At 36.4% G+C, this 25895-nt stretch overlaps 1 protein-coding gene across 2 annotated transcripts in view; it reads right to left on the reverse strand.

The window, feature by feature from the left end:
- Positions 1 to 25895, reverse strand: part of ZRANB3 (zinc finger RANBP2-type containing 3) — a 323717-nt gene that overhangs the window by 184499 nt on the left and 113323 nt on the right. For both annotated transcript variants that reach the window (XM_013046760.2, XM_013046761.2), the window contains exon 3: positions 15113 to 15131. In XM_013046760.2, the coding sequence (XP_012902214.1) occupies positions 15113 to 15131 (19 nt within the window). The remainder of the gene's footprint in view (positions 1 to 15112; positions 15132 to 25895) is intronic.

Below are 25895 nucleotides of genomic sequence, written 5' to 3' on the forward strand. Positions count from 1 at the left end.
CACATCTACTTATTTTATGTCTAAGAACTATAGCCTAGGAAGTTACAGATATCTAGGAGAAACAGTAAAATTTTACTAAGCTGGTCTTCTGCCCTAAGGAACTTGGATTGGTAACTGTCAGGTTGGGGGACCCCAAAATAAGGCCAGACAGATATGTGGGTTAACTCCATTTGCAGCCAGGTCCTACCAAATGATGCCAACCCTCAGGATAATTACAACTTAGAAATACTATGGCCATAATGGGGAGCATCCCAATTGTATAAGATCATTTAAGCATTTAAGAGTAACCTAATCCAGAAATGGGCAGAAGACATGAACAGACATTTCTGCAAAGAAGACATCCAAATGGCCAACAGACACATGAAAAATACTCCACATCACTCAGCATCAAGAAGTACGAATCAAAACCACAGTGAGATATCATCTCACACCAGTCAGAATGGCTAAAATTAACAAGTCAGGAAACGACAGATGTTGGCAAGGGTGTGGAGAAAGCGGAACCCTCCTACACTGTTGGTGGGAATGCAAGCTGGTGCAGCCACTGTGGAAAACAGCACGGAGGTTCCTCAAAAAGTTGAAAATAGAGCTACCCTACAACCCCGCAATCACACTAGTGGGTATTTACCCGAAAGATACAAATGTAGTGACCCGAAGGGGCATGTGCACCTGAATGTTTATAGCAATGCCCACAATAGCCAAACTATGTAAAGAACCTAGACGTCCATCAACAGATGAATGGATCAAGAAGATGTGGTATACATACATACAATGGAATACTCTGTAGCCATCAAAGGAAATGAAATTTTGCCATTTGCAACGACCTGGATCAAACTAGAGGGTATTATGCTGAGCGTCGTAAGTCAATCAGAGAAATCCAATTATCATATGATCTCTCTCATATGAAGAATTGACATGAAGAATTGATATGAAGAATCTCATATGAAGAAACTCTTCATATTAGAGAGATCATATGATAATCTCTCTGGAAGGGAGGGGGGTTTGGGGGATAGGGAAGGAAAAGTGAAACAAGATGGGATCGGGAGGGAAACAAATCATCAGAGACTCTTAATCTCAGGAAACAAACTAAGGGTTGCTGGGGGTGGTGAGGGAGGGATAGGGTGGCTGGGTTATGGACATAGGGGAGGGTATGTGCTATGATGAGTGCTATGAACTGTTTAAGACTGTTGATTCAGAGACCTATACCTCTGAAGTAAATAATACATTATATGTTAATTTAAAAAAAATGAAAAAAATTTTAAAAAATCAAGTGAAAAAAAAAAAAAAGAAGTAGTACTAAGAGGCATCTGGGTGGCTCAATTTGTTAAGCCTCCGCCTTCAGTTCATGTCATGATCCCGGAGTCCTGGGATAAGCCTCACATCGGGCTCCTTGCTCAGCCAGCAGGGAGTCTGTTTCTCCCTCTGCCCCTCCCTCAGCTTGTGTTTCCCCTCTCTCGCTTACTTGCTTTCAAACAAATAAAATCTTAAAAAAAAAAAAAAAGGTAGCACTAAATTTACTTTACATTGTATTTTTAAAACTGTTGGCACATGGTGAAAAAAGTCCATTCTGCTTCTGCAAATGGACTTTTTACGCCTCATTATCAGGCTTTAGCCATCCTGATATCTTTGTCACATGGCAGTAATCTGTTCTCGAATCAGAGAAATTAAAGTGGGTGAACAATGGCTGCAAATTAAATAAACAGGGTTATAGGAAAACCAAGACAGCCACATGGCTCCTTGGCAAGCCCGACTTACTGGTTTTTACGTTCCTTCACCCACCATAGTGAATTTAAGGTGACTCAAATTATAAAGAGACACTGGTGGGGAATCTTCTGTAATAATGCAACAAAAGTCTACCAACAATATCTGATTTGTCAGATCAGATAACTGGAAAAACTATTTTTGTTTCAAGAGGCCTCAGACTCCTCCTCTGGACTCTCTGAACACATGTAGTGTGACTTCATTCATCTGCCACTTAGTATGGGCTATCAGTTATGTTCTTATTATTGTATACATATTTTCTAGATGGATTGAAGCCTTTTCCTGTGGCTAGGCTGATGCCCTCATATTGGCAAAGAAACTAAATGAAAATGTGTTTCCCACTTGGGGATATAACTTTGTAAACTCGCCAGTGACTGAGGCACCTATTTCACTGGGCAAAACATATAAGCCTTAATGAAAACCTTATACACTTCTTGGAATCTATGAGTATATAACTGTTTGCTTATCCCTTGTCTAATGCTAGTAAGACAACCTACTATTAGTCTCTAATGTCTTATACTTAAGCCTGCCAATAACAGTTTTTAAAAAAACCTTTCTGGATCCCAATTGAAAGGAATGTGTTGGCTACAGTCTAGAGATCAGTGACTGGGTATTCTAGAAACAACCTAAGAGAAAGACAGCACGCAGTCCTATTGGAAGGGAACTTACCAAGTGCTTCTGACCACTAACAATGTTGTAAAACGAAAGGTACTGATCCTTGGATACACATCACACATCTATCTACCTGATACCTGGTCCTTTATAGATGCTGGACACCTCCAAAACAAACTGATGAGGAAGAGAAATAGCTGACATCAAGGAAGACTGCTTCTGCCCAAGAGGACAGATTAAGGCTTCATACTTTAACTAAACATGGCACCTTTTCTCCTTTTCCTTTCCTTTATTCTGACTCTGGCCTAGAAAGATAACCTTAACTACATCTCCCAGGCCACTGCTAGGGGGGCAACAATTAGAATTTAGAGCATACTTTTATTTCAGGCTAAGAAAAAAGCAAACTGAAATCTTATTGTTGACTCTCCTGGATTTTCATCACGAGTTGGAAAGGACGTACCAGTGAACTGAGGACTCACTCCTTTTGGCAGGTCCCCACTACCCTGGTTAAGGATAAATGCAAAGGAGGTTATGATCAGGAACTTGTCTTTAATTTTTGAAATTACTGCAGAAACTGATGTTCAGGCAGTAGGCGCCAACAAAGATTCTTAGACCCTTTGGCTAAAAGAGTTCTGGATAATACTATAGCTCTTGATTATATTTTACCTGAGTGAGGAGGTGTGCTCTGGGGCCAACACCGTGTGCTATACATGGATTAACACTTCCATGGAGGTTGAAACTCACTTACATAAAATCACCAAGCAAGTCATTTGGCTTAAAGAATGACTCCTTCAGAAGGGTCTTATTTCACTTGTTTGATTTTGATTGGTTTGGGTCTTGGGAACCAGGGCTTCAAAATACACTCAGAACAGTAGGAATTACCCTGTTTATAGTAATCATAATAATGTCCCTGGTGTGTTATATTCTCTCAAAAGTTTTAAACACATGTTTGTAGCCATGAACCACCAAACAAATGATCTCCCTAAGACTGAAATGGCAAAAGAACTACGAGAACGACCAATTTACAAATTGTGAATGTGTGAGTATCACAGAGGTCAAGTAAAAACATCATGAACTGTGAACACCACACAAAGGAACAGCAACTGTGAGAACTTCAGAGGAGTAGCTGAGAGTGGAACTAATGCCTTAAATTCTGGTCACATCTCAGCTAAGCTCAAGGTATGATCAAAGGGGCTAAGTGTTCAAAAGAAAACCACAGGCCCCAAAATGGCATCACTTAGCACAAAGTCCCAAGTCAATAAACAAAGACTTAATATCTAACCTAACTGCAGTTTCAAACCCCTTTAAAGGTCACTTTTAACCAGTCAACATAAAGGAGTTTCCTGGTCGGCACTAGGAAATTTATTGGTAGACCCCTTCTGATCCTTTTAGGAGGGAGACCTTGCCTAAAATAATGAATTCTTTATTAATAATTTTTTTCCATTCTTTTCCTGCCTTTTAACACTTTTTTCTGTAGCCCTTTAGAGCTCTCCTCTACGTCTAGATGGTATGCTGTCTCATTAATCAATCAATTAATAAAGCCAATTAGATCTTTAAATTTTACTCAGTTGAATTTTTTTTTAAAGATTTATTTATTTATTTATTTATTTGACACAGAGAGAGAGAGAGAGTTCGCAAGTAGGCAGAGAGGCAGGCAGAGAGAGAGGGGGAAGCAGGCTCCCTGCTGAGCAGAGAGCCTGATGCGGGGCTCGATCCCAGGACCCTGGGATCGTGACCTGAGCCGAAGGCAGAGGCTTTAACCCACTGAGCCACCCAGGCGCCCCTCAGTTGAATTTTTAATAACATTTGAAACTTAAGACATGGAAGAAAAAGGCCTTAGAGTAGCAAAAATAAAGAATTATAAGCAGACACATAACAAAATAGTCTAAGATTTAAGTAAAGGGCCTAACTTTTCTCATTGATAACCTTGAGTAAATTAAAAAAGGTTAAATTAACCTTAGTATACAATGTTTAAAGACACAGAAACAGAAATCATATGGAAAAAATATTTTCCTTTCAAAATTGTTAGATTTAAAAAAAACTGGATGCTTAGCTGTCCTAAAAACTTTGACTCTCAAGAAACATTTCATTTCTAACAGGCTTAGATGCATAATATTTCACAACATGAAAATATCATCATCAAAATATATATTCTAGTTTACCATTCTAAATTAGCTTTAGAGGTTGAGAGGAGAATGAGATTAGAACTTGGAAAAAATAACAAAGATCGAATCATTCTCCTATAACTTTTTGGATCACTTATGAGTAAAATTAGGTAAAGGTTAAGAAAGATACATACTTCATACCAGTGTAATGTACAAGAACAGGACACTAAAAATCTATAAAAACATTTCTTAAACTTTTTAAAAGCAACATAAGCCATTTCAAATAAAACATCACAGAGAAACCCAACATTTGTAAAAGAACCTAGATGTCCATCAACAGATGAATGGATAAAGAAGATATGGGGTGTGTGTGTGTGTGTTTGTGTATAAAATGGAATGCTATGCACCCATTAAAAATTGAAATCTTGCCATTTGCAATGACATGGATGGAACTAGAGCATATTACACTATGTGAAATAAGTTAATCAAAGAAAGACAATTATCATATGATCTCTCTAATATGAGGCATTTGAGAGGCAGGGCAAGAGGTTCTGGGGGTAGGGAGGGAAAAAATGAAACAAGATGGAACCAGGGAGGGAGACAAACCATAAGAGACTTTTAATCTCAGGAAACAAATAGAGTTGTTGCGGGGTGGCGGGGAGGGATAGGGTGGCTGGGTTATGGACATTGGGGAGAGCATGTGCTAAGATGTGTGCTGTGAATTGTTTAAGACTGATGATTCACAGACCTGTCTCCCTGAAGCAAATAATACATTGTATGTTAATTTTAAAAGAGAGAAAGAGAAAAAAAAAAAGAAACAACTGGTGATGGGGCACCTGGGTGGCTCAGTGGGGTAAGCCACTGCCTTAGGCTCAGGTCATGGTCTCGGGATCCTGGGATTGAGCCCCACATCGGGCTCTCAGCTCAGCAGGGAGCCTGCTTCCCCCCCTCTCTCTGCCTGCTTATGGTCTCCTCTCTCTCTGTCAAATAAATAAATAAAATCTTAAAAAAAAAAAAAAGACCAAAACTGGTGAGGTAGGAATGTTTGTAACATCCACCTTATAATATACTTGGAAATGTTAATGTATAATAAAGTTGCCTTAAGGTTCAGTAATAGAAGTAGAGCCTTTCAAATGCATTTGTGGACTGTAAATATTAAATTCCAGAAAGATATTTTGTATCTGATTGTATCTGGATAGGGTTTAACTTCCCAGTGCAGACACCTCTGCTTTTCAGTTTGGATTTTTTCCAATATTATTGAGAGAACATTGTAATAACCCAGCTGTATGAAATAGCAGGAGCCCTCAACAAAATTACATCAGCTTCCAAAGAAATCAGGGTAAACTTCTTTAAAATTGAAAAATGCAATCAACTGCATTTGTACTTTGCTAGTATTCTAGGTAAAAAAAAAAAATTCACACTAAAAGATAACTTAAAGGAAAGCAAAAAGAGTGTACCTAAATTTTTTTTAATAAAGTGTATTAGAAGATCCCCTAATTCCATCTTTTCTCCTTTACCCCTGTGCCTAGAATAAGTGAAGGTGGATAACAGGCTGTGGACCTGATTTAAAGTACTGGTGCCTGGCAGACAAGATATCCCTCTTGTCCAAATAAAGAGATGTTACTTAGATGCGTTCCAATGGTTTCACGTCAATGACAACAGAAACATTAATAAGAGAAAAGAAGTTCTTTCTCTCTCTCTCATTCATTCACTCATTCATCCATTCATTCATAAAGCATTAACAGGAAATGTATTCCCCAGATACTATTAGATAGATATGGCTTGAGTCCTAGGAGTTCCCATCTGTGGGAGAGAAGCAGATGAGTACAGAATATAATTTAAACTATAGTAGAAATGCAAGCTCAGAGGAACTAAGAGGCAACAAGGATGGTGATCTAGAGTAAGAGGTATCTGAAGACTATTTTGAATGGTGATTTTGTTGATGGACTTGGGAAAGAATGGGATACAGAAGGAAAGGCACTCATCACAAAAAGAACAATGTAATACAGATATCACAGCATAAAAAGATAAAAGACCAAAAAGGAAAATCAATGAGAAAACATTGGTAAGTTAGTCTTAAAATTACAAACTTATGCTCTATGAAAGACACCTTTAAGAATATAAAAAGACAAGCCACAAACTGGGAGAAAATACATGCAAAACATGTAACTGATAAAGGACTTGGAGCTAAAAGAGACAAGGAACTCTTAAATCTTAATAACAAAAAAAGAAACAATCCACCTTTAAAAAATGAGGAAAAGAACTGAACAGAGACCACACCAAAAATATATAGAGAGATGGCATATAAATATACAAATGGATGCTCAACATCATGTCATTAGAGAATTGCAAATTAACATAAAAAGGAGACACTAGGGACGCCTGGGTGGCTCAGCTGGTTGAGCCACTGCCTTCGGCTCAGGTCATGATCCCGGCATCCTGGGATCGAGTCCCACATCGGGCTCCTTGCTCAGTGGGAGCCTGCTTTTCAATCTGCCTCTGCCTGCCACTCTGTCTGCCTGTGCTCACTCTGACAAATGAAGAAATAAAATCTTAAAAAAAAAAAAAAAATGGAGACACTACTGCACAGAGTAGAATGACTAAAATTAAAAAAAAATTAATTTGACAATACCAACTATTAGTAATGTTACTGAGGAAGAGTATTCATTTATTGGTAGTAGAAATACAAAACGGTATAGCCACTTTAGAAGACAGTTTGACAGCCTCTGACAAAAGTGAATGCAGTCTTATCATATATTATGGGTTTAATTGTGTCCTCCCAAAAAGATATACTTAAGTCTTAACATCCCAGTACTTCAGTATGTAATCTTATTTGGATATAGGGTCATTGCACATGCAGTTCGTTAAGATGATATGTCATATTGGTGCAGGGTAAGCCCTTAATCCAATCTGACTGGTATTCCTATAAAAGAAGAAGAGACATAAACAAACAGAACAGCCTGTGAAGATGGGGGTGGCAATTAAGTGATGCATCTATAAACCCTGAAACACCAAAGATTGCTGGCCATCACCTGAAGCTAGAAGAAAGGCATCACACGTATTCTACCTCAGAGCCCTTAGAAGGAACCAAACCTCCTGACACACTCTGTTCAGATTTCTAGCCTCCAGAATTGTGAGAGGATTAAATTTCTGTTCCTTTAAGCCACAGAGCTTGTGAAACTTCCTTAAGGCAGTTCTAGGAGCCTAACCAAATATACAATCCAGCAACTGCCGTTCTAGATAATTACCCAACTGATTTAAAAACTTACCCCCAAAAAACTTACATGTCAACAGTAACAGTAGCCTTAATAATTGTCAAAGACTGGAAGCAACTATGCTATCACTTTATCTTAGTGACTGGAAAAACAAACTGTGCACATCCATAAAATGGATTATTCAGTCATAAAAAGGAAAAGTTTCCAAGCCACAAAAGGACACAGATGAATCTTAAAAGCATACGGCTAACTGAAGAAACCCAGTCTGAAAAATCAGTGAACTATGTCCTTCCAATTACATGACATTCTAAAAAAGGCAAAATAATAGTCATTAAACACATGAGTGGTTATCTGGGGGTATTGGCTTGGGAAGAATTAAATAAGTGAAACAAAGGGAATTGTTTAAGGCAGTAAAATTATTCTGTATGATACTGTAATGGTGAATACAAGACATCAAACATTTATGAAAAGCCATAGAACTTTACATTACAGAGAGTAAACTTTAATGTCCACAAAGAATTTTTTAAAAAGTTAGATAGGGGATCCCATGATGGAATGCAGAATGTGATAAAAGAATTTAAATATATCATTAAATATGAAACACTCTCACTGAAGGAAGTAGAGGAATAAGATGGTGAGCTAAGTAATTTTAGAATTGAGTGGAATCTGTAAGAATAATGGCAAAAGGAACTGTACATAAGCACTGAAATCACCATACATGTATACTGGAATTGAACAATTAAGTAAATGCATGACAGATGGTGGAAGCCAGGATTCTTACTGTCAGAATGGGAGGTTATAGATAAGCAAGGGGAAGAGGCTACAATTAACTATGTGGTAATAATTAGAGTTGGAGACATAAGTATGAACAGATGGTTACATATAAAAATATTTGTAAGTATCTGTAAGTATGTGTGTATACAGACACACACATTTTTCCTTGCTCTATCAGCTGAAAGGATCTAGAAGAAATGACAACCCCGCAGATACAAATACACACCTAATTTGTAGATTCTGGTTCTAATACCATTCTCAAATAAAGAGAAGCCAGGATTTCTTAGAGAACTGGCTGATTCTAGGACCAGGGCAATAAATATAGAAGACAAGCCTGGATCATCCCATGGTACTAAGAAGTAAGAAAGTGCTCAAAATATAAATGAAAATCCTTCAAAAAAACCAACGCAGACAAACATAACAGTTACAATGAAGGGGGGTTTGTCAAAAGGACACTGGAGTGAATTGAAAGAGCTCCCCTGGCCTAAGCTAGAACAATTTGAGCAACAACAACAACAACTACAACAAAAAGTAGCAATGGATAATAATCCAAAACATAAAAATAAATATCCAGGAGTCCATACAATATAAACAAATAATAAAGTGAATGCATGAATTCCAAATAATTTATGGATTTACTCTGCTTTTAAGGAAATGGAGTATAACTCCGTTACTTTCTTTCAAATAAAATACAGTATGGAAAGGAAGGAAAAAATAGTAACTTTACACTGAAGAAATCTGACACTGTATCAAGACATGTGAATTACACCTATGGCAATAAGTCACATTGATAAGTAAGTCTTGATCTGGCATAATGACAAAAGCACTTTACCCCTATGACCTTCCTCCCCCAAATGCATTATCCTAGTGTGATCATAAGAAAAACAGCAGACAAATACCAATTAAAGGTCATTACATAAAATACTAAACCTTTAGTTCTAAAACTATAAAGGTTTTCCAAAACAAGGAAAGTCTGAGAAACTCTCACAACCCCCAGATGCCTCCATAGACATGACTACTAAATGCAATGGGTATCTGGATGGGATCTCGAACAGAAAAAAACATTAGCAAAAAACTGAGCAAACCTAAATAGAGTATGATCTTTAGTTAATCTTAACACATGAATATTGGTTCATTAATTAAGATACATATGCTATATTAATCTATGATAATAATAGGGGACTGGGTACTCAAGAACTCTATACTATATAATAAAGCTACAAATATAAAACCTAAATAATTCTAAAAATCTAAAATAAAGATTATTTTTTAAAGAGGATATTAAAAATAAGGCTAGCCTTAGAAATAAGGAAAGGAAGGAAACAGGCAAATGATACTGATTTAAAGGAATACAGATACTCTCACCAGCACAAAATTTTTATGCCATTACCCTTATTCTAACAGTCAGCTTCATTCATTTGAGTACCGTGTCCTACAGATTATTCTGTCCTAATGACTCTCATTGCTAAATATAGAAAGTCTGGCACCTGGAGACTTCATGTAGAATAGTAATTGATAAAAGAGACTTGGGAGTTGGATTACTTCAGGTCAAATATTTCCGTTCCTAGCACATACTCTCTGTACATTCTTGGACAATTTGCTTAACCTCTCTGTACCTCAGCTATCTTATTTATAAAATGAGAATAATAATAATAATAATAATATTACCATCTCATAGGAATTGTTGTGAGGATGAAGTAAATTAATACATGAAAAGCATTACAACAGAACCTGGCACACAGGTGTTACATATTAACTATTTAACTAGCTCAACCACTCAACAAAATGGTTCTATAGACACAGGAGGGTTATAAATCCAAAACTGTGAAGAGCTCAAGGAGCGAGTGTAATTCAGCTTGAGCCTGGTAAAGGAAATCTAAGATCTGTAGATACCAATGGAATAAAAATTGCTATCTCAGCTCACTTTGTCAAATGTGGGTAGGCTTATAAAAGAGAAAAGCTAAAATTCTTCATGTCTATTTTAATTTCTTAGTCCTCAAATCTATAAAGTTAATATTGGCAGAGTCTATATCTCAGTACCAATTTTAAGATCTTCTGAGCAAAAATAACCTTCAAAAAGAGTCCTTCTCTTTCCACACACCTACACATTTCTGCCTGCAGAGAAACTGACAACAGTTTTCAAACTTGACTTTTGCCTATAGAAATACTTCTACCAACATGGAACAAGTCCCACAGCCTCTCCCCTCCAAAGTGCTCTTCCAGAGAAGCACCTTGACCAAAAGAAAAGCATTGATAATGATAACTATAGGGCCTTTGTTCCAAATATTTACCTATTAATGTGTTCCAAAATAGCCACAAAGGGAAACCAAGTAGGTCAGCTTAACAAATGGTTTCCTTTTCTTTTGAAAAAGGAAGGAAGCAATGCTTTATTAGGTATACCTCCCACCCCCCCAACCCCACTCCACCACAAATGTTTTCTCAAGTAACAGGAAGGAGGAAACCTTAAAAAGAGAGAGAGAGAGAGAGAGAGTGTGTGTGTGTGTTAGGGAGGGGGACTAAAATAGAGTACTAACAAAAAAATGTTATGTAAGATGAAAGTAGGAATTTTCTGGCTTTGATAATAGATACTATAGACAAGTGAAGACAGAATCCACGTACTGAAACTTTTGTCCATTATGACATAACATTAGGCCATTAGGTAAATCCAGGATGTTAATCCCATCTGAAGTAAAAATGAACATTGTCAAATTTTCTAAATACTATACTTCTACAGAAAACAATAGTTTTTTTTTTAAAGATTTTATTTATTTTTTTGACACACACAGAGAGAAAGAGAGAGACAGCACAAGCAGGAGGAGGAGCAGAGGGAGCAGCAGGCTCCCCACTAAGCAGGGATTCCAATGCGGACCAGAGCTGAAGGCAAACACTTAACCAACTGAGCCATACAGATGCCCTGAGAACAATAGTTTTTAAATACTTGACAAATAAGTTAGGAAATGTGTGGTTTTAATATTTTCCTTCAAGGATATCTTATTAAAATACCTGGTTTGTGTTAATGTGAAACTATTTTTCACATTTACAATTACTTTTTAAAGTAGGTTCCATGCCCAGTGTAGAGCCCAATGAAGAGCTTGAACTCACAACCTGGATAGCAAGACCCCAGCCAAAAGAAGAGTTGGACCCTTAACTGACTGAGCTACCAGGTGCCCCTGCATTTACAACTTTTTTTTTTTTTAAAGATTTATTTATTTATTTGACAGACAGAAATCACAAGGAGGCAGAGAGGCAGGCAGAGAGAGATGAGGAAGCAGGCTCCCCGCTGAGCAGAGAGCCGGATGTGGAGCTCGATCCCAGGATCCTGGGATCATGACCAGAACGAAGGCAGAGGCTTTAACCCACTGAACCACCCAGGTGCCCCCATTTACAACTTTTTAATGAATAAACACTTGAAATAATTTTCAACTGAAGAACAAGGACAAAGTGGTTTACAAGTAATTATTAAAAAGCAAGATAACAGTGCAACAGCCTGACTATAGACTGTGGTCTGAATCCAGTATTTACGCAACACAAATTCATAAGAGTTTCTGTATATTCATTACACAGTTCTTGAAACAACATTTAATTCATTAAACCAAGATGGGGGAGAAGGGTGAATAGGAAGTATTTCAAAACAGTTTGTAAAGTTAATTTTATTAAATGTTGCAGCTTTGGTGTTCTCTGAAATTTAATTTTACAACTGAAACACACAATGATCACATAATTAAAATTAAACAAATTTAAATCATTCCAATTTAAAGTTAATAATTACCTTAAATACTATAGATAGATTATATAAGTTCACAGGGAACGAATACATCACAAGAAAGATAATAGTGGAAAATACTGGAAGGGGGAGTAATGCCACTTGAAGGAAATCATTTGTTTCTAAAGCTAGGGAAGAAAAATCACAGTAGACAGCTAAATTACACAATATTCCAAGTGGGTATTCAAGCATTTTAAAAAAGGAGGTTTGATAACAGAGATGTAAAATTGCCCTTCTAAGGCTTTCAGCTATTTGATAAGTCAAATATTCATCATACCAAAACACACTTTTTAATTTAAAAATCAGAAAAAGGTGGATGACCTCTAGATTATAAACTGCATTTCCTTCTCTGACTTGACTACCACTTTGTGATAAGAACAAGAAAAGAAGAACAGTATTAAGAAACCGAATAAAGGTCAAAACCAGAGTTCATATAATTTACATATATACAAGTTCTTTCTACTTCAACACTTTTAATTTACTTTAATTCACATTAGTTTAGTAAGATTCCATAAAAATGACATTTCATGTCTACTGCTAACAGAGGATATTAGAGGTTGTGAGCTATGATCTTGCATTTGTGTATCACACCATTGAGGATTCTTTTTTCATAATTAACATCATTGATAGGATTTAACATAATAACCCTGTAAAGTCAAGTAGGTGCAAAAGACTGAGTCTTTAAAATGTGGGTGAAAAGAGAGAAGTAATTATGATGGACACAAAGTGGAGGGTTTTTTTTTTTTAAGTGCTGAGGAGATATTAAATAGTTCTTTTAAATCTATTAAATCAAGAAATAAGAATGTTGTTGTAAGAATGGTGTTAAAATCACTCAACATGTGACAAGTGCTGTGAAACTTTAAATAGTAAGAGATGAGGAAAAGCAGTTGGTATAATGAAAAACTTACTGTCTAAAAGCTTCATCACGAGGTCCATACAATCCTTAGTCTAATGTTAATTGAGGAGAAGCAGGAGTTGGTTGAAGAAAAGTTAAGGAGACTTAAGGGGTCAATCAAATGTTTATTTTAATCCATGGACACTTCCATAGATTTAAGGCCCATTCACATGTGTCTATGATGTCTCCATAACATCAAAGTGAAGAACAAGGTAGGAATGATGTAACACAGCTGTTAAGATTTTCTTTCTCAATCACTTGTAGAGAGATTATCAGATGGCTGTTAGCTGACACAGTATCATCTCTATAGACATAAAATTGATTTGTTCAAAAACTGATATAGAGGCACCTGGCTGGCTCAGTTGAGTGTTAGACTCTGGTTTTGGCTCAGGTGCTGATCTCAGGGTTGTGGAATCAAGCCCCATCAAGAGTTGGCTTCAGATTCCCTCTCCTTCTCTCTCTCCCTCCCCCACTGCTCCTCCCCCTGCTCACTTATACACACTCTGTCTCTAGAATAAACAAATAAATAAAACCTTTAAATGGACTACCATAAAAAAACTGATATAAATACACACATGCATCATATATGTATCACAGATATATTTTATACATATTAAACAAAATGGTTATGCCTAGTTTTGAGGTTTTGAAGGTTGAAGGGTAAGTTTACATTCCTATTTGTGAAAAACGATCAGGGACAAAAAACGTGAACCTCTTTCAGTCATTTTGGACTAACAAGTTTACTAATTTATGAAGAGGCTTTTGGAATTCATCCTGTTCCAAAACAGAAATTGCTTTTGTTTCCCAAATGTCTATGTTCTGTCCCTTCAATTACATTGTTGAAGTCCTTCATAGGCAATGACTATGTTTCTAACTCCTAACATCAAATCTAAACAAATGCCTGCAGAATAAAGATTTCAAACTAAAAACTTTAGTAATTATAAATCAGCATAAACCAAGTAACCCCGTATTAACTTTTCTGCACACCATTCTTGTTCATGTTACACTGTAATTCATTTTTTCCCTAAAGAAGAGACTGTGGAGATAAGCCACTGGTGAGTCTTTATGTAATTAAAGCTAAGACAGTCAATCAAGAGAATCCCTTTGGTTCCACTTTTATTTTTTAAAAAAATTCAGTATGTGGGGTGCCTGGGTGGCTCAGTTGTTAAGCAGCTGCCATGGGCTCAGGTCATGATCCCAGGGTCCTGGGATCAAGCCCTGCATCAGGCTCCCTGCTCGGTGAGAAGCCTGCTTCTCCCTCTCCCACCCCCCTGCTTGTGTTCCCTCTCTTGCTGTGTCTCTGTCAAATAAATAAAATCTTTTAAAAAAAAAAATTCAGTATGCTTCGTCATTTCTAGTTTTTAAACGTTTGCTGTTACTTTTAAAGGCATCACATTTCTCAGCAACACATTTCTCAAAATGAATAAAAATTTGAACTTATTGATTCACCTTACTGAGAATGTATGTAAAGAGTATCATGGTTTATATAACAAGAATATCCATTTCAGCAAGAAAACAATATTATATATAAGTACATGGTACTTAAATGCATCAAACTATTTTGTTTAGTGATAATAAAATAGTACTTTAATATTATGTTTCACACTCATATGGAACAATTAACAATAACTTCTAGAGCAATTTTTTAAAAATTCAACTTTTAAGCAAGCAGTACTATGACCAAAAGAAAGAGTTCAGTTTCATCTGAGGCTGAATTTTAAAGCACATTCATGCTTTCTCTGCCAACAACATAAAATTTTGTATCACTAATGTTAATAATAATATGTTTCAAGTACACACCTGCGTGTGCATAATATGTGCATGCACAAACAGAGACACGTTCATTCTCATTCTCTTTGTCCCCTCTCCTTCTCTCTCCGTATATAGACATACAGTCATATGGAATGACAAAGAATACTTGCTAAATAGCAGACACTAAAAATTGGTTGTGGAATTTTATAAAAGACATAAAAATCGTGAAAACACTTACTTCATCAGCCACCATACACCTGGAAAAAATAAAAATAAAACCAAGTTAATATTTTAATGATCAAAGTCAATCACTTTAAAAATTCTAAGTAGCTTGACAGAAAACAGTTTACAAATGTTAAAGCACTAATCCAGAGAGAGGTGTCTACAAATGTGCTTGAGAACATGGGCCAGAGATGATTTTATAAGACTCTCCATCTTCCAGTGGTAGGCACATGGGTATGCAGGAGGGTTAGAATTTCAGAAATGTTCCCCACATCCACCATAGTCAGAATAACCATTCAAAAATGAGGGCAAAATGGCAAATGACTTACCAATGACTTCCCTCCTTACTAATGAATCTTAAAATTGGCCTTTAGAGATTAGAAGAATACTATATTAAAGCACAAGAAAATAAATCTTAGCCACATATTAGCATGTTATATCTACAATTTTCTACACTGCATTATATATGCTGAGCCTACTTTCAAGATGAATTTTGGTTTCTATTATTTGGCTAAATTTTCTTTTCTCTACTCTTTCTTATTCACCTATAGAAGTAAATTCTAACCACTGAAAACTGAAGATAGGCGTCATAAACTGAAAATCCAAAGAGCAAAAAGAAAGAATAGTAGGTGTGGTCAGGATCACGAGCAGTCCCTTCCCTTTCCCTATGCTCATAAGTTTTTTTTCTTAAATTCCACATATGAGTGAAATCATAAGGTATTTGCCCTTCTCTGACTGACTTATTTCATTTAGCATAATACATTCTAATTCCATCCCTGTCATTGCAAATGGTAAGATTTCATTCTTTTTGACGGCTGAGCAATATATACACCACATTTTCTTCATCCATTCATCTGTCAATAGACATCTGGGCTCTTTCCAGACTTTGGCTATTGCAAGCATTGTTGCTATAAAGACTGTGGTGCATGTACCCCCACTGAATCACTATGTTTGTATCCCTTAGAAAAATACCTAGTAGTGCAATTGCAGGGTCATAGAGTAGTTCTCCTTCTTAACTTTTGGAGGACCCTGCATGCTGTTTTCCAGAGTGGATGCTCCAGTTTGCATTCCTACCAACAGTGTAAGGAGGTTCCTCTTTCTCCGCATCCTCGCCAACATCTGTTGTTTCCTGAGTTATTCATTTTAGCCATTCTAACCAGTGTGAAGCAGTATCTCATTGTGGTTTTGATTTCTATTTCCCCGATGCCAAATGATGTTGAGTATTTTTTTCATATGTCTGTTGGCCATTTGCATGTCTTCTTTGGAGAAATGTCTATTCATGTGAGCAAGGCACAAATTTATTAAATATTTTATTTATTTATTTGACAGACAGATCACAAGTATGCAGAGAGGCAGGGTGGGTGGTGGGGGAAGCAGGCTCCCTGCTGAGCAGAGAGCCCGATGTGGGGCTCAATCCCAGGACCCAGAGATCACGACCTGAGCCTTAACCCAGTGATCCACCCAGGCGACCCCAATACACAAATTTAATGAGGAAGGGAATTGTTAGAAAATATGAAAGAAGAGTATTCTTAAACAAAGTGATCCATTAGAGCAAGGGCCCTGAGATAAGGAACAAGTAGTTAAGAAGGAACAAGGAAGCTTAATGAGACTAACATGCACTAAGTCAGGAAAATGGTAGAAAATAAGGTTGGAAGGCAGCTGGGAGAGCCTTATGGCATGGAAAGCCTTGTAAGCAACTGCACAGAGTTTGGATTTTCTTAGAATCCTTTGGAGGTAAACAACATTTTACCTTTCAAAAAAAGATTACTCTGATTCATAGGGGATAAACTGTAGAGGGCAAGAGCAGAAGCAGGAAGAATACTGAGGAGGCACCTGCAGTAGACTAAGAGGAAAACAATGATGTACAGATGAGTGGTACAGGCGGAGATGTAAGAAGTGATCAATTTAGGTACATTTTGAAAGAAAAGCCAATAGGATTTGTGAATTAATTGGAATGTGGATGTAAAAATAAAAGACAGAAGTCAAGAATGAGCCTGGTGGTGGGTATTATGGAGGACACGTATTGCAGGGAGCACTAGGTGTGGTGCATAAACAATGAATTCTGGAACACTGAAAGGAAATAAAATAAAATAAAATGAAAAAAAAAAGAATGAATCTTAAGATACTGGCTTATGCAATTAACCATAAAAAATGGCAGAGATGCCATTCACTGAGATAAGAAAGACTTAGGAGAAGTAGGTTTGGTGATGACAATCAAGCATTGAACATACAACCTTTGCTGGATACAAATGGATACAAAGTTTGTATCCATTAGATTACCAAGATGAACTGTTGAGTAGACAACAGGATATGTACATCAAAGGAATGGTAAGGACTGGAGATATAATAAAGTTGAAAGTTATCAGAATCTAAATGGCACAGGAATGAGTGAGGGTTGAAAGTATTCTGAAACATGACAACTTGACTGTGGCTTTTTCCTTTCTATGCCAACTCCCAAGTTCTTGAACTTTCTAATGATAAGCAGCTGCTGAGACCTGCACACTATTATATATCTTAAGGCTCTAGTGAGGTAACATCAGAGCAAACTGGTGTACAGTTACATTGTCCCATGAGTGGCTAACTTACTGAAAAGTATCATCACTGTAATAACTTGGCTTCCAGGTATCTGAAGACCCCCATAGTAAAATTACCTCTAATCTCTTGGAATATGCTGTATTTTCCTATCATAAAACAGATGAGTATTCCTTACTTTAGAATGAGAATAGTTCAAGTAGATTAGAGAGCATTATACTTCCTTTAGGGATCTCTAGTGGGCTAACTGTCCTTACACTTCAGGCGCTGTACCTATTATGAATTCCAGGATTCCTGCAGTTAAGAACAGTTCAACAACCAGACATGATTTTCAGTGAGCCATCATAAAAAAAAACAAAGGACCATGTAAGAGGCTCCAACATATGAAAGAACAAAGTAAGACTGAATAATCAGAACATGTACCTATTGAAAAAGGAAGTGCTAGAAAAGAAAAGACTTGCACTAAAATTGTTAGAGCATTTACATAATTTCTAATACAACACACATACACACTGAAGCTTAAAACCATGATTTTCAAGCTATTAAAATAAGTACATGAATTTTTAAAAAAGATCATTATTGACACCTAATTAAGTAGATAGGAAGATGAAAGAATGAAGTAGATGGGAAGAAGTGCAAGGGTTATCTCAAAACACAGAGCACAGACTTAAGTAAATGATAGTAGTAACAGAAAAGAAAAATTACTTGGATAGACCCAAAAAATTAATATGTGAAAAATATGTATTCAAATAGAGAAAAGACACTATGTGAAAGAGGGAACAATTAAGTAAGTAATAAAAGAAAAGTTCTCCAGGCTGAAAAAATATCTAATTGGAAAGGGTAACTAAGTTTCAGGTTGGAAAAGAAAAGGCAAATATCTACTCATATCCTTATAAAATTATTGATTGAAGAATAAGAAAAAAACCTTGCAAATGTTCAGACAGAAAGAACAACTATCCATAAATGGAAAAACCAAGATGGCATTCTTATCATCATCAACACTGGAAGCTAAAAAACCATGAAGGAGGATCTGGACTACCTGAAAAGAAAGCAGAACTCATGAATCTTTTATCTAGCCAAGATTCCCATTATTTGTAAGCAACGGCAAAAAGATATTTGAGACCAACCAATATCTCCAAGATTATAAAACACAAGTAAACCAGAGGAGGAAAAATGCTTACAAAAATAACCAAACAAAAAACACACCTTAACACAGATTCAAAACAGGAGAAGATAAAAAGGAAATCCTGTCAACAATGAAGGTTCATGTCTATGAATATAATGGGTGTTGTATATTCAACCTAAGGACTCTAGAAGCAAAAGAGACATACCCTGAAAATCTGTAAGTGAAAAATTAAAGAGAGGTAATAAAGGAGAGGGGGTACTAACACTATTCCAGAGCAGAACACCAAACATAATTTTTCAAGTCAGGAGACTAATTGAAATTACCTAAGAAGTAAGAGTATAGGGAGAAGAGAAGAGAGCTATGGCTGACCCCTGCAGGACTCCCACAAATAGGGGTACAAAGTGGAGAAGGACCCAGCAAAAAGGACTGAGAAGGAGTGCCCAATAATATAAAAAGATATAAGAGGAATGTGATGCCCTAGAAGCCAAATAAAGACATTCTTTTGAGAAGGGGAGAATGAACTATAGTAAAGGCTTCTTAAAAAAATCTAGTAAAATGAGGTCTGAGAATTGACCCTTTGACTTGGGAAGAGATCATTCATAACTCTATAAAAGCAAGGCTGATAAAATGGTAGGAGACAAAAGCCTCCTGTGAGTGGGTTCAAGAGAGAATGGGAAGATAGAAAAGGGAAATAGTAAATAGAGATTACTGGTGCAAGGAATTATCCTGTAAAAGGAAGCAGAGAAACATGGTAGTAGTTGACAGGAAAACTAGGGTCCAGAGAAGACTTTTTTTAAAAACACAGAATAGTATAAATAGCCCAGGTTAGGTATCTTATTGATCCTATGAGTGAAATATCTAGTAGGCAGATAGAAGTGTGGATCAGGAACTAAGGAATCAAGTGAAGACAATAACTAAAAATGAGAAAGGAGCTATGCATGCAGATGATCATAGAGAATGAGGTTCTCATGTGTAAATTGTAAAAAGATAGTAATTTTTCATGGCTAGTACCTTGGGAAACAACCTCATTTAGAAAAAAAAGGAAACAAAAAAAAGTTGAAAGAGAACAGGATTAGGGTTTAAGAAGCCGTGGGGAGGGGTGCCTGGGTGGCTCAGTGGGTTAAAGCCTCTGCCTTTGGCTCAGATCATGATCTCAGGGTCCTGAGATCGAGCCCTGCACTGGGCTCTCTGCTCAGCAGGGAGCCTGCTTCTCCCTCTCTCTCTTCCTGCCTGCCTCACTGCCTACTTGTGATCTATCTCTGTCAAATAAATAAATAAATAAAAATTTTAAAAAAAGAAGCCATGGAGAAATACATTAACAGAGAAAATGGGTTAAGTGTCCAAATGCCACAAGGATATTGCAAAGGATGAGGGCTAAAAGGCCATCATAAAAGTTACCAGGAGCTTACTTGTAAGCGTTATTGCAAAAGTGGTTAAGAAGATGGTGGGCAGCAAAAAATGGAGTCAACATATAAAGAGTAATTAAAAAGAAATTTTGGTAGCCAAAAAAAAAAAAAAAAGGTTAAAAATAGAGCAATAGCATAGAACATGTTGGAAACGTTAAGAATGGGCAAGAGGTCAAAACTTTGAAAGAAAACAAGGAAGCTGACTGATGAAGGCCTAACTGTGTTACCATAATTTAAAAAGGGAAAATATAGCCAATACAATTTCTCACTTCAGAGAAATTTTACACCACATTTGATTGAAACTAAATTTTACTTTGTAATCAAAAAACTATAGCCATAACCGTAATAATCCACAGAAATAAAAATAGCTTTTTCTTTCATTGGGAAATGGTAAGAACAACATGAATTACATGTACTTTAACCTATAGCTAAAAAGAAAACTTCCTTCTTTAAAGGAGTATCTATTGTAGTTGCCAAGCCTTTAAAGGAGTATCTATTGTATTTGGTGTGATGTGCCAACAGCCATATAATTCTATCTGAATTTTACAAGCAGTTCAGTTTCCAGTGTTACAAAAAATAAATAATATTCTTTGTTCCAAAATCCATGTTAACTGCTTGAATTATAATTTATCCAGCTTGGCTACAGACATCAAAAAGCAACTTTTCATTTCACTGAGTTGTTTCCAAAACCTTGAGGCTCCTTAAATTAATCATCCACTTACAGCATCAAGACATATATATTCCAGTGTTTGCAGCAGCCATATCTTTGGATGCACATGCTTAGTGTTTGCTATTTTTAGCTCAAATTTTCATACAGCTAGAAGAGAGAAAGCTAAACAGCATTATAGTTTTCCGAGAATCATTTTACCCACCAGCTAAATTTCTAATCTAAGACTCACAGAACTGAACAATTTGCTTTTAACTCAAAGCTTTACTCCAATTTTTTATATTAAAAAACCCCACCTTTTAAATAACTACCACCCATATTTCTTGAACATATCAGGTCTGTAAAAAGAAAGCAGCAAAAGAGTGTTTTGGTAACACTGCAGCAAGAGAACAGCCAGCGATTATTTTGGCAACACTGACAACTCAGTGAGGTGAACACATGTAAGATGAACATATGTAAGATGTTTAGAATCCTAAGTGCAGAAACCAGGACTTGGTACCTGAACACAAGGTCTGCTTAGTCAATTACTATGCATGCTTTGGCCTCAGAAGTGGGCTATTTCCTCTGGGAAAATATTAACCTTCTATATATTTATACACAGTTTGTCCTTGAGGAAGAATCAACCATCTATATACTAAATTATATTATATACCATACTACGCTTTAGTATATATACCTGTCCAGTGCTAACTTAATGCAACTTTAACAACACCCCAGCACTCTCCCCAGAGACAAAACTACAGGGACCATGGTTTCAGAAGATCAAATCATAATATTTTCTGCAGCCAGGGCAAAGTCTCAAAATACTTTTCCCTCATAACTACAAAAGTTCAACATAATAAAATGGCCTTTATTTTGTTTAGCTTTAATATTATTTTTTGAACAAGGGATATATCCACATGTACACAATTCAAGAGGTACAAATGTGGAAAGTCCTTCTCCAATCTCTATTCGTCAAGTGTGTCCCAGATATTAGCTGCTCTAAAAATGACAAAGTTACCAATTGCTTGTGTAGCCTTTTAGAAATATTTTGTTTAAGCATGGGTGTGTGTGTGTGTGTGTGTGTGTGTGTACACACACATATCAATAACATTAGATTTAACCTTTCTTGATCTTGTATGAAATCCCAAAAGTGCACAATATAGCATGTAACAGGATGAAAAAGAAAAGGAAAAAAACTGAGGTGGAATTATTTTTTAGGGGTGCCCGGGTGGCTCAGATAGTTAAGTGTCTGCCTTCAGCTTTGGGGATTGAGCCCAATGTCTGGCAACCAGCTCAGCAGGGAGTCTGCTTCTCCCTTTCCCTCTGCCTCTCCCCCTAATTCTGCTGTCTCTCTCTCAAATAAATAAAATCTCTAAAACTATATATATTTTTAAATTCTTGTTTCCATTTCTTTGGCAAATGACAAGTATATATACACACACATACATATATATACATACATACATACATACACACACATATAGTCAGGAAACTTTAAAGTTCAGCTCTTCTCTAGTTTGGCCTCTTCATAGACCCCTGGGATAGAACCACTTTCTAGAAAAGCTCTCCTGGGCTTCCCAGATGTTCCTGATTCTCCTCCTAACTCTAATCTCTATCTCTTTCCTCTATGCCTCCACCTCTACACACCTTGTTTGGTGTTCAACCTTTATAATCATCTCTTCTTTGTGTTCTACCTCTATTCCTAAGGCTCTCAACCATTCTCTTAGTTTGAAGTGATACCCATATTAAGTCCTAAATCTGTACCTAAGGTTTTTAGCATATGCTCCAGATTCAAATTTAAAACCACTATTTGGGGTGCCTGGGTGGCTCAGTGGGTTAAGCCTCTGCCTTTGGCTCAGGTCATGGTCTCAGGATCCTGGGATGGAGCCCTGCATCGGGCTCTCTGCTCAGCAGGGAGCCTGCTTCCTTTCCTCTCTCTCTCTGCCTGCTTATGATCTCTGTCTGTCAAATAAATAAACAAACTCTTTAAAAAAATAAAAATAAAACCACTATTTGGACATCTTTTTTTCCCTTGATACCCTGAAGTTATTATCACATGTTATGCATGTTGATATCTGAAACTAAAGCTAAGTAAACCCTAGACATAAACAAAATAAAATAAAATAAAATAAAGATTTCTAAAGGAATTATTCAAACAATTGATCTGAGTCTGTGATTCTTGTCCTTGGGCCAGAAATTTCTGTTTAAAATTAAAATTACAAAACAACAGTATTTATTTTGGTTGCATATCAAAGCAGTCTGCTGGATTTCTGTAAAACCTTAAAGCAGTGCTTTTATTTGCAAGTATATGATTAAATATATCCTAGACCTCTATATCCAGCTTCCTCATCTCATCTATTTTATGAAATGACTAAGGCAAGTAGGCTGAGCTGTGATTAAATGAGGTAAAAGAGTGCTTTGTAAATGGAAAGATACCATAAAAACTTTATTGTTGTTTTGCTGATGATAAGTTCTGTTCAACAAATAACGATGCTCAGTGTCAGTAACTAAATACTGGCAATAGATATAGGGAGGTTACAGAGAACAGGAGCTTCAAATTTAGGCATTAAAAACAAAAGGATATGAAACTGACTTTAAAAACTGGTGTTATGGGACACCTGGGTGGCTCAGTTGGTTGGACGACTGCCTTCGGCTCAGGTCATGATCCTGGAGTCCCGGGATCGAGTCCCGCATCGGACTCCCAGCTCCATGGGGAGTCTGCTTCTCTCTCTGACCTTCTCCTCATTCATGCTCTCTCTCACTGTCTCTCTCTCAAGTAAATAAATAAAATCTTTAAAAAAAAAAAAACTGGTGTTATAAACAATGTTTCCTTTAGGATACAATCCAAGAATAGAAACTCAATTCAAAATGGCTTAATCATGAAAAATAATTAATATATCACATAATTAATTACAAGAAATTCTGGAGTGGGATGGTTCCAGGGTGGTTAATTCCACAGCCCATTCATATCATCTTTCTATTCTGTCATCCTAAGTAAGCTCCAGACAATTCATCCTTACCCACCAATGTTCAGAAGCACAGGGAAAAGAGTCCTTAAAGAATTCTAGAGTCTGTTAATCATCTCCTCTTTGTGTTCTACCTCTATTCCTAAGGCTCTCATCCATTCTCTTAGTTTGAAGTGATACCATATTAAGTCCTAAATCTGTACCTGTTTTTAGCATATGCTCCAGATTCAGGAAAGTAAGAGAAGAAAGACTTTAGGTAAAGCAACTCACATGTGCTACACCTGTTACGACTTTGAAAATCACCTGGGTGGCTCAGTCAGTTAAGTGTCTGCCTTCAGTTCAGGTCATGATTCTAACATCTAGGATCCAACCCTGCACTGGGCTCCCTGCTCAGCAGGGAGTCTGCTTGTCCCTCTCCCTTTGCTCTTCCCCCTGCTTGTGCATGCACGCTTTCTTTCTCTCTCTCAAATAAATAAATAAAATCTCAAAAAAAGAAAAAAGAAAAACTAACCAAGTTAGAATGATATTCAGTGCTTTGTCTTCTTTTAGCTCTTTTTACCCATTATGAAACACGAGTCATACAGAAAGGGCATAAAAGGTACCTAAAAGATGTGAGGTAATGTGAACAAATCCTATGTGTATACCAAAAACCAAGTAAGTTTTTAAAAAGAATTGCTGTTTCTGTTCATGAGCATTAAAAAAATTAAACTAGTCCCTAATGCTTGATAATACCTTGAAAATATTGTGCTTCATTAGTCTGACTTCATTAGCACAAAACTGCCCCATAACTTTTACTAATAAGAGCAAGATGGGAAAAAAAATCTCTGTATTTGCCTAGATGGCTTTTTAAAAAAGGTGTGTATCAGCTGTTTTGAGAGAATTATTATTGTTTTCAGGATGTATAATAATTCCCACTGCGCCATTATATCACATATTAGCTTTTACACAATTATTTATTCTTGTCTATAAAGCTTCAGGTCAAAGGAGTTGATTATTCCTACAGCAATTAGTGGAAGATTTTTAAGGCTTAATTAGACAATAACAAACAGTAACATTCATTAGAATATATTAGAGTTACGAAGAAAATACAGTTTATATAAAAAGAAACTAAGAAGTAAGTTAGGTCTGCTTAATCTACCCTAAAGTGATTTTAAAGGTAGAAAAAATGATTCATTAGTACCAAAATTGCTTTGTTAATAAAGACATGTACATCAGTGATACTTAAATGTAGACAGGTAGATGGAGAAATAAGTTAAATAATTTATTACAAATTGAGAGCCTCTCTCAGAATATAATAGAATATAATAGGAATTCTTTATGAATTCCTTTTTTGCCTGGCTTGCGATTTATTGAATTATATGTAAATAACTCCAGAAAATATTTCAAAAATGAGAATACATTTACAAACTTAAGAATAAAGCACAAAATAAAAACTCAACTTACTATCATATTATTTCAATATTCAATATTACTTCTTTAACGATAGAGACTTGAGCCACTTGCACATAATATAAAGCCAAATAATAATGGTTAAAACAGATAGGATTGTTTTCTACCTCACCCACCACCACACCCCCTTCTTCAACCAGAAGTTTGGAGTTAGGTAAGTCCACGCTGGAGCAGCAGCCAAGAACCTGAGGACTCTACAGTCTTCTTGACCTTTCCTTCCAGGTAGGTCAAAAGATACCTGGCACAGTTCCAGGTTTGACATCAATATTTGATGAGGGAGAAAAGAGGATAAAAGTGTACTTGTCAAACAAGCTGACTCTATTTTAACAAGTTTTTCCAGAATCACCATCCAGTGACTTCTACTGGTGTCTCACTGGCACACAGTTTCACATAAGCACTCCTAATCAAAATAGAGTTTGGAAAAAAATGTTTCAGCTGGCCACATATACCCCCATGCCCAGGGTTATATTTGTGAAGGAAAAGGTAACAAGGGATTTGGGAAAGCAACCACAGGCTCTGCCACAAATTCTAAGGTCAATTTTAAATAAGAGTGATTTGGAAACACTATAGCCTTTGTCACATTCAGATCAAGTCAGCTCTGGGGTTTTACTGAAATCTGTATCAAATAGGTATATGGCCATGGCTATACTCAAGAAGAAAAGAAGTACTTC

This window comes from Mustela putorius, unplaced genomic scaffold (genome assembly GCF_011764305.1).
Source record: "Mustela putorius furo isolate JIRA1106 unplaced genomic scaffold, ASM1176430v1.1 tig00003867_pilon_pilon_pilon, whole genome shotgun sequence".
Classification (NCBI taxonomy): domain Eukaryota; kingdom Metazoa; phylum Chordata; class Mammalia; order Carnivora; family Mustelidae; genus Mustela; species Mustela putorius.